Source organism: Oncorhynchus kisutch, linkage group LG19 (genome assembly GCF_002021735.2).
Source record: "Oncorhynchus kisutch isolate 150728-3 linkage group LG19, Okis_V2, whole genome shotgun sequence".
Lineage (NCBI taxonomy): Eukaryota > Metazoa > Chordata > Actinopteri > Salmoniformes > Salmonidae > Oncorhynchus > Oncorhynchus kisutch.
Window position 1 is genome coordinate 2,248,419 of NC_034192.2, and position 15,510 is coordinate 2,263,928.

The 15,510-nt window shown below is 44.1% G+C and overlaps 1 protein-coding gene across 9 annotated transcripts in view; it reads right to left on the reverse strand.

Annotated features, from left to right (window-relative positions):
• Positions 1-56: 56 nt before the first annotated feature.
• LOC109910284 (protein kinase C and casein kinase substrate in neurons protein 2) overlaps positions 57-15,510 on the reverse strand; it is a 35,772-nt gene continuing 20,318 nt past the window's right edge. For 2 of the 9 annotated variants that reach the window (XM_031797714.1, XM_031797713.1), the window contains exons 5-12: positions 14,425-14,580; positions 14,015-14,190; positions 13,565-13,685; positions 10,534-10,578; positions 8,540-8,664; positions 4,442-4,594; positions 2,802-2,992; positions 57-2,478 (exon numbers count right to left, since the gene is read on the reverse strand). In XM_031797714.1, the coding sequence (XP_031653574.1) occupies positions 2,366-2,478; positions 2,802-2,992; positions 4,442-4,594; positions 8,540-8,664; positions 10,534-10,578; positions 13,565-13,685; positions 14,015-14,190; positions 14,425-14,580 (1,080 nt within the window). In that variant the 3' untranslated portion in view covers positions 57-2,365. The remainder of the gene's footprint in view (positions 2,479-2,801; positions 2,993-4,441; positions 4,595-8,539; positions 8,665-10,533; positions 10,579-13,564; positions 13,686-14,014; positions 14,191-14,424; positions 14,581-15,510) is intronic. The other 7 variants (XM_031797717.1, XM_031797716.1, XM_031797722.1 and 4 more) reach the window with 5 other exon arrangements.

Sequence of the window (15,510 nt, forward strand, 5' to 3'; positions counted from 1 at the left end):
TTCTTTCTATTATCCTTGATACTGTATGTTTAATAAAAAAATGACAGTGAAACTTCTTTTCGTTCAATTCATTTATAATGTATGCTGTGGGACAACATTGGCAAACTGAGTTGTGCAAGTAAAGCTGCTGCGGTGTTCTGTTAATGGCATGACCTGAAACCAATGATATACATCTCATGACCTGAAACGCACAGCATAACTGACAGAAAACTAATATCAAACCGATCTCTCGCTATGCGGTTGTAGGCATAAAATGTAGGGGATATTTCCAGGAGCATCATGCGTAAACAGTGTTTGCTAAAGAATGTACTCACAATGTAAGAGCCAAAACGTCAACTCCCAATAGGAGAAGCCTATACTAGAGCTGGGAATTGGGATAGGTCCTAAATAACAGATATAGTTTTCCAATACTGGTAATGCACATGTGGTGGTGTTAAGGGTGTGTGTGTCAATCATGAACTTTTAAAAGAAAATGAGAAATATAATCTCAGTTATTTGTCAATTACTAATCATAAGTAGGCTCTGGCCCCTCTGGAGATTTGACATTATATTTACAAATGCAACAAGACAGCAAACTCGCGAAACATTCGCCATAAAACATACAATTATTTGTTTCCGAATCACAGTATTTCATCTGACAGAGAACAAAAGCACTTAAGGCATCTCATACATTAACAGTCTGATTTCCAAATAGAAATTTAAATCACAACTCCTGAATCTATAACTGCTTAATTTGTTCATAGGTTCCTCGCTATTTACATGCAAACATACTTTTATTAAATCGGACCCTCTAGTTTGTGAAAAATAGTAAACGCTGTGGTTTTTATTGCTGAACGTGCAACATTGTTTTCACTGGCACAATAATAGTATATTCTCCCAAAGCTTTGAATTGGACATCCAGTGCAAGCTACAGCTAAAGCTCCTAGCTTCAAGTGACACACCTTATTGCCAAACATTCAGTGTGGAAAGACAAAACAACATCCACGATGTAAGAATCTACCAACAGAATGTGAAGTCAATTTTGTGAATAGAGGCGGTCACAAATGGCACCCTATGCCCTATATAGTGTACTACGTTTGGCCAGAGCCCTATGTGCCCTGGTGAATGTCCCTGATACTAGAATGACCAGAAAACGTGTACAATCAATAGGTGAGCCGATACAATTATAACAATTAAAGAATTTACAATCAATTAAAGTTGAGGGGTAAAGGTTACAGGAGAACTTCTGAGTGCGTCACTTATTGTTAAAATGTGGGTTGGCGCAACATGGTATCAGAGCATTTACAGAATAATATGAAATGCTCTGAGACCAGGCTGGTTGGTGACAGTGGAAGAACTGGATATAATTCATCATCTCGGTTTCTCTCATTCATCAACTATTCGCTGAGTAAAACATAAATCAGATTTAAAATACAAAAAAAGGCATAACAAGACAAATCTGAACTATAAGCATCAGATAAGAAAGACAATTGTTCTGAACCGGCACTGCCATGAATTCCAAGCCCTTTTCTTAAAACATTTGAAAAGTCAAATAAGAAAACAGGGTTGTAGGTTCTGATATTTCAGACAAATGGCTTTCATGTGGGAAAAAAATTAAACCTTGATTACTGTCAAAAGGATGGGGTGAAGGACGCTCAAAACAGAGCAAGAAATAACATGCAATTAGGAATTCCCCTTATTTCAACATAAGACTACCAAATCAGGTCCTGGACTACAAATTGGTGTTACAATAGAATTAAAAATATGTATCACCAATTGTCTACCGCAAAAATGAATTAAAAGATTAAACTAAGATTACTTTTAGGTCTCCAATCAGTTTCAAATCGAATGGGCTAGACCTCGTGAATGGGACACATGTATATCCTCTCCCATGTCTGTTCGGATCTTTTAAAATCGGTTAATTCTTTCAACGTCTTCATAACTTCAAGCTACAATTGGAAGGTTTCAAATAGCTTTTTATATATTTTCTTATATATTTTCTTCTGTAACAGTAATGGCTTTAAGTAACATTTGCAGCTGGCTTTAGACTCTGTACTGGGTGTCCCATCATAAAGGCTGACAATGAGGGCAGGCTGTAGTTGTAGGAAGATGTGCTTAACGACATGGGATCCAGGAAGATACAACAGAGAGGGCTACAACATCATCCTCTTCGATGGGCAAACCCCTTCCTTCTGCCACCCCTTTCACTCACTCACTCACTCACTCACTCACTCACTCACTCTGCAGCCAGCCTCTACCACGTAGGGGGAAGAGGGTGAGGGGCGAATACGAGGCCTGCCCACCCTCCTACCCCATCTCCTCCACTTTCTTTAGCCTCTTCACCCCATCCTCTCTCTCGTTTTCCTCCTCGTCCCTCGCTCAGTCATTACTGGATGTCTTCTACGTAGTTGGCGGGGTAGAGGCCCACCACGCCGTCTTTCAGGCGCCCTCTGCACCAGCCCTGGTCGTCCTCGTTTCCTATCTTGGTGAACTCCTCGCCTTCAGGACAAAAAGGAAAACAGGGAGGAATGGACAGATGATTATGTGGAAAGATGGTGGTAGATGAGCATGTCTTTCTGTTGAGCAGCTTCAAAAAGGATTTGTGACAACTCAGCCTCACTCACTTTTCTCTGTGTTTTAATTGTCAAAGATAACTGATCTGACAGGACATGGCAAGTAAAAGAAGACTGGTGGAGACATCCAGTCCTTTCACTTAGCGGTGGTCATACAGGACAGCAGACTAGAGAATAGGGGGACAGGGCAGGGGTCTCTTAACTTGCAGTCTTTAGTGTATTCACACACACACACACACACACACACACCTGCTTTGAAGCTGAGTTCATCCTGCTCCTGTCCTTCGTAGTCGTAGAGGGCACGCACGGCCACAGACACCCCCGAGGACGCCGGCTCCACCTCAAACGGGTTTCCATCGCCGTTGGCATCCTCAATGGAAAAGGGGTTCACCCCAGTCTCCTCGTCCGACCACTCTTGCGACTTCTCCACACTGCTGGCGCTGAACAGACACAGAGGCAGCAATCAACATAAGGGACATTTGAAAATGTTACTTGTCAATCATGCCCTGCTCACACACCGATTGGACAATCCAGCATGCCAGGCGAGAGAAGCGGGAACAAAAATAGTTAATAGGGCCCGGGGGAGGGGGACATAAAAACAACAACACTCATGTAGAGTACAGCACAACATGTAGAAGGCCCAGCAAATGCATCTCCGAATCCGCCCGGATACAAAGACTGAAAGACTATAGGTTCTCTCTCAAATCAGCCAATGGGGGGAAAAAACATGCCTTTTTAGGAAACCAATGCTGTGAGGTTTTGTTGGTGAATGGATTTGTGAGTTTGCTTTGACACCACTTGGAATGGACACAGACAGAGTGCTGAGGTAAGGCAAGGCAACACAATGACACAAGTACAGTACAAAAGCATGGTTGGAGTTCACCCCATCCACCACTAGAGGGAGGTAGATGTACAGTACTCAGATGAACAAGCACCCTTCTTCCCCAGTCAGAAAACCCATGAAACACACACATCCTCACGCACACACACACTCTCTCTGAAGCCAGGTTACAGTCAGACTCTTGCAGTTGGTACACTCAGACACCTATGGCATCTCATAGTTCCTGCTTTATGCCAGAGAGACTGACACACACCGTTGACTTTATGAGTGCTAGTTTCTCTGTCCTGCCTGTCCTGCCTTGTGTCAATATCAGCCCTAATGTAAAACAGGACCCAACAGGACTTGGTATCACCAAGTTGTAGACAGGCTTTTGTTTAATAGTCTAAATTCTATAGAAATTGTATTTTTAAGCTCCAACTTGCAACAGATCTGACTGTAAAGTAAACACAGACAGGAAAAATACACACAAACACACAGAAAGAATGCTCTGCAGGACTTGGCACTGTTAGGAGTGATGACTAATGTAGGTTTGGTGTGATCGCTCACTGAGAGCCCATGCACCATAACACAGCCTGCCGCTAGCCAGGGAGAGCGAAGGAGAAAGGGGGAAAGGGGAGCAGTAGAAAGAGAGAGAAAAAAAGAGGGGTGACAGAGGGAGAGAAGGCAAAGGGAGGAAAGGAAGGGGACAAGGATAGATGAGGAGAGGAATAAAAGAGAGAAGTAATGGAAAAGAGAGGAAGAATAACAGGAAAGAGTGAAGGGAAAAATAAAGATGAGGACAGAAAGGGTGTGCCTCAATAGTGTGTTATTGAAGTGTTTCTCAGGGGTGCACATTTTTGTCTTAGCCCAGCACTAGCTCACCTGGTTCCACTACTCAACTAATCAACAAGCCCTATGTGCTAGTGCTTGGCTGGAACAAATACGTGCAACCCTGAGAAACACATGTGTGACACTAAAATACTAAATTCACCCAAAGACTGAGGGAGAGGAGAAAAAAGAAGAGGGAGAGGGGGAAGAAAAGGGGGGAGAGGGTCTCTCTTTCACCAACGTTTTCACTTCCTCCACTTTTTTGACATTGAGCGGACTGCGGTTGTTGTTGACGACAGCGGGCTGTTCCTTCACGGTCCCCTGGAGATCCTCGTCGTCGTCTTCCTCGAAGGGGTTCGAACCCACCGGCTCTGTGCTAGTGGGCACAGTCAGGCTGACGACACGGAGACAGGCATTTGTGACACACACACACACACACACACACACACACACACACACACCCCCCTCAAAAACACATACTCGTACACACACCCCAAAACACATACTCGTACACATACACACCTTGAATCGAGACAGTTTCGTGACATACCTAAAGCTGAATCGAAAACCTTCGGATGTGAGGGTTTAAGACATAATGGACACACAAGTGACACTTCCAACCATAACCAATCAAATAGACCATATGAGCAGTGTGAGAAAAAACACATGACCAGTCTGAGGACACTGACGAGGCAACGCTGGGTACGTATGGTTTTTAGACATCCATCATGATACTAGGACACAGTCAAAAACACATGACCAGTCTGAGGACATTGACGAGGCAACGCTGGGTACGTATGGTTTTTAGACATTCATCATGATACTAGGACACAGTCAAAAACACATGACCAGTCTGAGGACATTGACGAGGCAACGCTGGGTACGTATGGTTTTTAGACATCCATCATGACACTAGGACACAGTCACAAAATAAACATGTTCAGTTAACAAATAAGAAATGGTCCGTTTTCCATTCACACAACATGTATACACCTTCACCAATTCCTCTTCTACAATCTCACTGATGCTTTTACTAGCATTTTATCAGTGTTTTCCCCAGCTGATATGCTCCGGGGTTGAGAAAACGGTCACACTCTTCACTTCACCAGGAATTCATTCTGAATTCCAATTTGACCCAGATAATAGCCAATTTCCCTAGACACTTCAGGTAGATCCGAGAGGGTCAGATTGGTTTAAGCAATAGCTCAATTTTTCCCTCTGATTGGCTAGGTCAAAGCATGACCAAATTAGTGACACCTATCTTTAAAAAAATATATTATCTAGAGAAGTACCTTGGGTTAGAGGCTGGGGCTAGATTTGGAATTCCACACTAGTCTGTTGTGAGAACGAATTATGATGAAGTCACCCTATTGATCTACGGTCAGTTTTGTATTCCCCCCTAACAGTTATGGTTCGGATTTGGGGAAGGTAAGCTGATCTTAGACCTGTGCATAGAGACATCTTCAACCAGGAACCCACTGTAGTGTTGTATGTACATCGTATGTTTACAGCGCAGTTGGACCATGGCACGTAGTAGCCATCTGTCCAATCACAACGTCACTGCACTGTAGACACCTTTATTGACAGTCACGGCGCCACGCTCTCTGAGATAACCAAATCTCTCTCAGAGGAGTTGAAACACCAAACAAACACTGAACAGTGGCAACAATGTAACTTTGGTTGGCAGAAGTCAGAAAAAAAAAAAGATGTTCACACATTATTAATGATGTTATATTAGGTCTCAGACCAATATCAGCCTGCTTTTTGGTGATGGCCACAAGTGTTCTTTGTAGAGATATATACAGTGCCTTGCGAAAGTATTCGGCCCCCTTGAACTTTGCGACCTTTTGCCACATTTCAGGCTTCAAACATAAAGATATAAAACTGTATTTTTTGTGAAGAATCAACAACAAGTGGGACACAATCATGAAGTGGAACCACATTTATTGGATATTTCAAACTTTTTTAACAAATCAAAAACTGAAAAATTGGGCGTGCAAAATTATTCAGCCCCCTTAAGTTAATACTTTGTAGCGCCACCTTTTGCTGCGATTACAGCTGTAAGTCGCTTGGGGTATGTCTCTATCAGTTTTGCACATCGAGAGACTGACATTTTTTCCCATTCCTCCTTGCAATACAGCTCGAGCTCAGTGAGGTTGGATGGAGAGCATTTGTGAACAGCAGTTTTCAGTTCTTTCCACAGATTCTCGATTGGATTCAGGTCTGGACTTTGACTTGTCCATTCTAACACCTGGATATGTTTATTTTTGAACCATTCCATTGTAGATTTTGCTTTATGTTTTGGATCATTGTCTTGTTGGAAGACAAATCTCCGTCCCAGTCTCAGGTCTTTTGCAGACTCCATCAGGTTTTCTTCCAGAATGGTCCTGTATTTGGCTCCATCCATCTTCCCATCAATTTTAACCATCTTCCCTGTCCCTGCTGAAGAAAAGCAGGCCCAAACCATGATGCTGCCACCACCATGTTTGACAGTGGGGATGGTGTGTTCAGGGTGATGAGCGGTGTTGCTTTTACGCCAAACATAAAGTTTTGCATTGTTGCCAAAAAGTTCAATTTTGGTTTCATCTGACCAGAGCACCTTCTTCCACATGTTTGGTGTGTTTCCCAGGTGGCTTGTGGCAAACTTTAAACGACACTTTTTATGGATATCTTTAAGAAATGGCTTTCTTCTTGCCACTCTTCCATAAAGGCCAGATTTGTGCAATATACGACTGATTGTTGTCCTATGGACAGAGTCTCCCACCTCAGCTGTAGATCTCTGCAGTTCATCCAGAGTGATCATGGGCCTTTTGGCTGCATCTCTGATCAGTCTTCTCCTTGTATGAGCTGAAAGTTTAGAGGGACGGCCAGGTCTTGGTAGATTTGCAGTGGTCTGATACTCCTTCCACTTCAATATTATCGCTTGCACAGTGCTACTTGGGATGTTTAAAGCTTGGGAAATCTTTTTGTATCCAAATCCGGCCTTAAACTTCTTCACAACAGTATCTCGGACCTGCCTGGTGTGTTCCTTGTTCTTCATGATGCTCTCTGCGCTTTTAACGGACCTCTGAGACTATCACAGTGCAGGTGCATTTATACAGAGACTTGATTACACACAGGTGGATTGTATTTATCATCATTAGTCATTTAGGTCAACATTGGATCATTCAGAGATCCTCACTGAACTTCTGGAGAGAGTTTGCTGCACTGAAAGTAAAGGGGCGGAATAATTTTGCACCCCCAATTTCAGTTTTTGATTTGTTAAAAAAGCTTGAAATATCCAATAAATGTCATTCCACTTCATGATTGTGTCCCACTTGTTGTTGATTCTTCACAAATAAATACAGTTTTATATCTTTATGTTTGAAGCCTGAAATGTGGCAAAAGGTCGCAAAGTTCAAGGGGGCCGAATACTTTCGCAAGGCACTGTATAGCCTACAGTACAGTAGAAGTGACGTGACAGAGTATGTGTCTTATGCTGGTAGGGCGATGCAGACCCATGTTTGGCAATATGCACATCTGATGGATACCAAAGGGTCAAAAGCTTTGCGTGTCTCACATTCCTCTCATTAACTCCCCTCACACTCCTCCAGCGCCCACTAACACACTCCTCCAGCGCCCACTAACACTCCCCCAGTACCCACCCTACACAAACTCCCCCAGTACCCACCCTACACAAACTCCCCCAGTACCCACCCTACACAAACTCCCCCAGTACCCACCCTACACAAACTCCCCCAGTACCCACCCTACACAAACTCCCCCAGTACCCACCCTACACAAACAGAGAGTCTTGTTGTGGGGGAACAGTAACTATGATGTTTAGATGTGGAAGCAGTGTGTGGAACGTGTGCAGAGAGTCTTGTTGTGGGGGAACAGTAACTATGATGTTTAGATGTAGAAGCAGTGTGTGGAACGTTGTGGGGGAACAGTAACTATGATGTTTAGATGTAGAAGCAGTGTGTGGAACGTTGTGGGGGAACAGTAACTATGATGTTTAGATGTGGAAGCAGTGTGTGGAACGTGTGCAGAGAGTCTTGTTGTGGGGGAACAGTAACTATGATGTTTAGATGTGAAAGCAGTGTGTGGAACGTGTGCAGAGAGTCTTGTTGTGGGGGAACAGTAACTATGATGTTTAGATGTAGAAGCAGTGTGTGGAACGTTGTGGGGGAACAGTAACTATGATGTTTAGATGCGGAAGCAGTGTGTGGAACGTGTGCAGCAGTGGTAAGAGAGGATTGGAAGCTACATTCTTTCACTGTCCTTCCGACACACGTTTATCTACTGCACCTTGAGAAATGTCCTCCCACTTCCTGACAGTGTGTGTGTGTGTGTTTACCTGCTGCTGCTCTTGGCTGCCTGCTGCTCTTCCATTTGGCTGATGCCCGTCAGGGTGACTCCATCGGAGGGCTTCTTCTTCGTCTCTCGCCGACTCAGTGTACGGTTCAAGTCTATGGACCAGTCCTGAAACACACACACAATTAGTCATGCACCCTTGGACACAGATGAACATGAGTCACATGCTCAGCTCAACAAATTCAGCATCAATGTTCAAACGTTAGTAACTAAAACTGCTCGTCTTAGCATCAATACTACACTAAGGACAAGCATTGATATAATGCACACACTCACACCAAAGTGCACACTCATTGGAAGTTCCGATGCTCTAACTAGCACAATCACTAGGTAACGTTAGGCAAACGTTTCTCAGGCTGTGACTAAACACTGAAGACCAGGGCTGTGGAGTACTGAAACAGTGTGTGTGTGTGTGTGTGTGTAAAGAAAAACACATCCATCACCATAAAGACAGACATAGCACTGAGCCATCACAAACCTCCACCAGAAGCTAAGGAGTGGGCTTGAATCAAAACATCATCCCAACCAACACCAACAGAACCTCATCCCAACATTAGGATAATCTTGTCCCAATGCAGGCCCATAGAGAGACACACACACTTTAACATAGTCCAATACTGCAACTCTATCAACAGAAGGACAGGGGCTGTGTTCAGGAGGGCCCTAGACTTACTACAGCTCTATGGAGGTTACATAGGGGCTGTGTTCAGGAGGGCCCTAGACTTACTACAGCTCTATGGAGGTTACATAGGGGCTGTGTTCAGGAGGGCCCTAGACTTACTACAGCTCTACAGGTTACATAGGGGCTGTGTTCAGGAGGGCCCTAGACTTACTACAGCTCTATGGAGGTTACATAGGGGCTGTGTTCAGGAGGGCCCTAGACTTACTACAGCTCTACAGGTTACATAGGGGCTGTGTTCAGGAGGGCCCTAGACTTTCTACAGCTCTATGGAGGTTGCATAGGGGCTGTGTTCAGGAGGGCCCTAGACTTACTACAGCTCTACAGGTTACATAGGGGCTGTGTTCAGGAGGGCCCTAGACTTACTACAGCTCTATGGAGGTTACATAGGGGCGGTGTTCAGGAGGGCCCTAGACTTACTACAGCTCTACAGGTTACATAGGGGCTGTGTTCAGGAGGGCCCTAGACTTACTACAGCTCTACAGGTTACATAGGGGCTGTGTTCAGGAGGGCCCTAGACTTACTACAGCTCTATGGAGGTTACATAGGGGCGGTGTTCAGGAGGGCCCTAGACTTACTACAGCTCTATGGAGGTTACATAGGGGCTGTGTTCAGGAGGGCCCTAGACTTTCTACAGCTCTATGGAGGTTACATATGGGCGGTGTTCAGGAGGACCCTAGACTTACTACAGCTCTAGAGGATACATTTCACTTATAGTTCTACATTTTCCCAAGTCACTCCCTGTTCCCACAGATATAACAAGTGGGTTGTTCTCGAAGTTCAAAGGTCAGTCGGAGGGCCTGACTGGTGAACCCTTAAGGTCAAATTACGTCACACGACCTGGCAGGCATCATGTGATCCCCTGCAGGGTTCACAGGAGCTGACACGAGGTCAGAGGTCACCACAGGGTGAAAGGTTAAAGAGAGGAACTCTGAATGAGAGAAAGATGAGAGAAGGAGTCTTCTGGAATACAGACATCCAGGAAGACAAACACCCATAGGATGAGGCAGGGGGAGGAAGGGAGGGGTAGTCACGCACATCCCCACACGGGTCATACACAACAGACGTGGTGACGAGGCCATTCATCAGACAGACGTGTGTGTGTGTGTGCGCGCGCGCACTTCCTTGTGTGTTTTCACGTGCTACTCGTAACGCATTAGGAGGGCCAGAATAGGCACATAAACCGAACACACACAGGCACACAGAGAGAAAATGCAAACAGAGGAAGGAGAGTGAGTTAAATGACCATCCCCCCAGGAACCACGGTGATAGAATAGTCCTTCCCAGGCAGAACTCACTACAATGGACCTTCTGGACCTAGAGGAGCGGGACCAGTCCACATTCTGTCAAACGGAGGGGGGGCAGGGAGGGGTGTGGACAAGACAGGAGCATTATTTCCAAGTAAAGAGCAATGCTTTAACATCCAAAAGGAACACATCTAAGCACAGTATCAGTCTGTGATCATGAAGAGGTGTCTTGTGATAAACGTTGCTCTTCATTTAGTGTTATGTTGATGTGGAGTTTGTGTTATGGTCCTTTTAAATACTCTTCTTCTAGCACTATGAACATCGATTTCGGAGGAGATTCTACCTCACTCAAATGCTTGTTTTTAATTACTGAATGAACCTATGTAAAGTAACTCTGGATAAGAGCGTGTACAAAATCAGTGTTCCTTAATCCATACCAGGAGGCACATATTTGCTCTAGCCCAGCACTAACACTTCAACTTCCCATTGGCGATAAATTAACAGAGTGTAGCACGGTACAGAGTAACATAGAAAGATAAATTGTGTCCGTTCCATATCTTGCTTTTCTATCTTCTGTTTTGTAACATGGTTTGACACCAACTCCATGCCCTTATGTTGTGACAGCACCATCAGTTCCTCTTGGATAGAGCTTGGTTATGATCTGCGCATTGAAGACAAGTCAGTATTCGGTACAACCTGACAGACAGGTTTGGTGTCGGTCTGTGTGTGTGTCCTATCAAATGACAGAAAAACGCTGGGAAGATTGCACACTGTCACAATGGGCTTGTGTGTGGTACGACACGTCACAGTATGTCCTTACTATAGCTTTAAGTGCAACTCGACGAATGGTTTGACGAACTCAATGCACTTTAAAATGACTAAAACCAAATTGAAACAGTGTAGAAAATATAATGGATCTATATTCATTGTTTCTTGATGGGCCAGCTCGCTAATAATCACTGTGCATGGTCAATGGACCTACATTCATATAGCTTCTTGACCTTCCAGCTTTTTTTTTTTACGTATAGGGGATAGATGTAGATGTGGCTGTCATGAAATTTAAATCAGCCGGTGATTGTCATGCACATAACTATCGGTCTCACAGTAATTTACTGTTAATTAACAAACATCTTTAGCATCTCCTGGCTTCCACACACAGCCTCCAAGCCACTGATGCAGACCTTCAGAACATATACATTTAAAAAAGTCTAATAAACCCATGTAATATAGCCCTACACCATCACAATTAAACCATTATTTATTTTAGACAGGTCTGAAGAAGCATGATATGAAGAACATTTTTAACAGAATAGCATACTCTGAGTTGTCCGTATGGTAGGTCCTGATCTGGCTATGCCAAATGGCTGTTGGCTACACTAGTTCATTTATCAGACAATAATGACTTAGAATTCCATGGCATTATTTTATAGTATGAAGAATACAATTGAACAAAGCTGAATAAAATAGGAAGGATATTTTCCCCAAGCGATGAGGGAGTGCGCACATGTGGTTATTCTGTGTTGAGCTGTTAACAAAGAAACAGGTATTCCTATATGCTTCATTTAGAGTTATTATATATATAACTTTAGTTGTTCTACAAACGTTGGGCTATACGTTTTATAAATACGATATACGATTTATAAATATATTGTAAGGTCGCAAGGTCGCGACTCATGAGGATTTGAAAATAACTCGCTTGAAAGGCATGAGTGCTGCTTCGTTTTTTTGCGCAGGCTGTACACACTACATCAGCCACTTTCACAATTTGACAAGCACTTGATAATGCATAGAATTTCATGGTGGCATCCCCTTTGTGTGGCCGTAATGCACCCCAAAAAAATCCATGCCTTTTGCGTTGTGCCTTTCTCCGTAATGTGATCAGTTCTTTCTCAGAGGCTACAAGTGAAGAAAGACACATGGGGGACGCAAACAGTGTCATCCTTATCCACTTCCGAGGTGCATATCGAAGATATTGGAACTGTCCACATTTACTTTTCGGCAGCCAACAAGATGAGTAGGCCTAACGAACAGCAAGAGCACTAGCCTATGTCAATCTACTATCCCCCATAGTACAAAAGTTGACCTATTCTATTCTGTGCCAGAAATAAATATTCCAAACATAGTCTGGGACAGTTGTGGAATGCGATAGTTCCCAAAATAATACAAACACTGGCATTAAAATAAAAAAAACGTTTTTGCGCAATGTGGCTGACAACAGATCAGAACGTTTAGCTTAAAATGTTGATTAACCATTAGCCATTTCTTCACATAAGTGCAAAAGATTTGCACATGGTAGTAAGCTATAAGCGCAAATGTTCCATTAGCAATGTGCTTAATGTTAGGAAAGTTTCAAAATAAATATAGTAAGCCTAGCCTATAGAAAGGTAAGTCTCCTCTTTTTAGTAGAGGCCATCACTGTTTTCTCACAATTGCATAGCCTATTGAAATGTGGCACAACATGAGCTCATGGGCTCTCAAGTGTTTGATTCGATTTGTTATTACATTTGCATTGATGTCAGAGTGATTAGAGGGAAAATAGAGTGCTGAATACCAGGCAGTTACCAGGTTTGGTACGCTACAAATGCCATCCGCAGCATCAGAGCTTGGAGATCCTTATTACCGTGACTAAACGATCACGTGGAATTTGACTGCCTTCATGACTTGTGGCAGCAACAGATCTAATTGGGGACTATTTAAAAAAAAAAATCTGACGACATGGAAATAGCATTTTCAGCGCGACCCTTCGGACCTCGAAGACAGAATGCAGCCCCCGAGGCAAAATGACTTAGACACCCCTGACCTGGAGGGAGAAATGGCAGAGTGGGAAGAGTAGTTCCAATGGAATCTTTCCATAGAGCCATACATCTTGTTGAGTTATTAATACCAATGTAATAACTTCTCTGCCTCACCATGTACCTCAAACTCAGAACCGTTCACTGACACTGAGCCACTCTCTCTCTCTCCCATCTCTCATTTCCTCAATACTCTCCCAATAAGTGTACCTCAAACTAGGGCCAGTTCATTGGAGCTAAACCCCTCTCTCTCTCCCATTCCTCTCCCATCCTTCTCACTCATCCCGTACCTCAAACTGGGGCCAGTTCATGGGCATGCCAGGACCGTGGTTGGAGCGGAACCACTTGAGGTCCTCCACAGCGTCAGCAGCAGAGATAGTGTCCTCCAATGTGTGGTAGACTGTCTGGAATCTAGAGAGGGAGAGAAGAGGAAGACAGGAGAGCGAGAGAAAGGGAGCGAGAGGGTACATCAGCATTTCCCTAATGATGGATGGTGAACCATGTCCAATCCCAAATGCCCCCCTCTAGGTAGATCTGGGTTGTAGAGCCTCAAATCCAAATGGACCCTTATCACCTACTCCCTAACCACTCCTGTAGATATAAGAGGATTGAATAGCAGCCAATCAGAAGGAAAATAAAGCTATGACGCTTAGGATGCAGAGGCTAGGGGTCCATTTGGAATTGATATGCAGAGGTGGAGGGGTCTTACTCATCATTGGTGGAGAGGTGTCATAGCCTACTTGTGATTGGTGGAGAGGTCGAGGTGATGCTTGACTTCCAGCAGAATTGCTTTGAAGAAGGTGATGCGTTTGTCCTCAAACTGCTGCCATTGTTCAAACACCTGCTCCATGTTCTCCATGTACTGGGGAGTCACCTTGTCCAGCTCCTCCAGAGACTTCTCATAGCGCTCCTTAGTCTGGGACCCAGAGGATCATACAGGGAAGCACACACACAGGTAAGGAGACATACACACAGGTAAGCACACACACACGGACAGACATACGGAGCTGAAACATTTGCGCCATATTGTCAGGATACTCAAATGGTCAGTCACATTCCAGCCATGACACACAACATAGACATAAAACATGTCCACGCAGAGATGATTTTACACCGGTGTAACCCCCCTCCCCCCCACCTCCATCCCTACCTTCTCCATCTCCTGCTGGCACTTCTCCACCTTGTCCTGCAGTTTCTTCTGGGCCTCAGGGTTGCTGTTGTTCTCCAGCTTGCTGTTGTTCTCCCGACTGGTGGCCAGCTTCTCTTCCTTACAGGCCCCGTGGTACGCCTTCTTCATCGTCTCCATCTGCCATGTGGCACAGAGAAGGTAAGGTACAGCGGTTAACATCATGCTTATGTAGCTAATGGATAACCAAGTTAGCATGGCGCAGTAGCTAAGTGACTATTCAATATGATTCCACCCTTACAGTGGCAGACACAAGCTTTGGAACAAGACCAGCTCTAGCCTTTTGGGGGCCATAAGCAAGATTTGCCTGGGGACCCCCCCACGTCGCAGGCAAAACATTTAGTGGCCCACCTCTTGGCGGAGGAGAGAAATGTGCAGTTTTATTGCAACTGAACACGCAGATTGGCTCGTGTTTTTCGGGTTGCTCATTACAAAAACAAGATTTCAGTCTTGGAGGCATATTTCCTGACCGATTCTGTAATTGGTTAATGATGTTTGTCCCCCATGAGACACTGTAGACACGGAAGCCTATTTCACTTCCTTAAAATCCCCAGAATTAATCTAAGACAACTCAAGAAATCTGTAATTAATTTGGACGATTTTGCAGAGGATGTTTAAGTTGCGCAATAGTACATTAAGGTGTTTGGGTAAGTATTTGTCAAGTAAAAGAAATGTGCAACGTGTTGTCTCATGTAAACAAAATCGGAGCTGCTGGGCAGGTGTGTCTCACTGTATGCTGTCACCGCAGCTGTTCACCCCATGTTAGTGGCCAAATCGTCAAATCAAAATCCAACCTTCATTTACCCGTTGTGACATACAGATCTTCCAAACTTTGTTTTAGATGAGACTATTATCATATTTACACTTTGTAGTATTTACACTAGAATAACTGTTTGACTCATATCGATGCCATATTGAGACAGTTTTCAAAGGGATGTGTTGACATTCTACACATTTTGCCATGGGGCGGGGATAAAACCCCCCAAAAAGCATCTGCTTATGTCGCTTATTGGCTGGGCTGACACTGCTAAGGAACAATGCTTTTTCAAA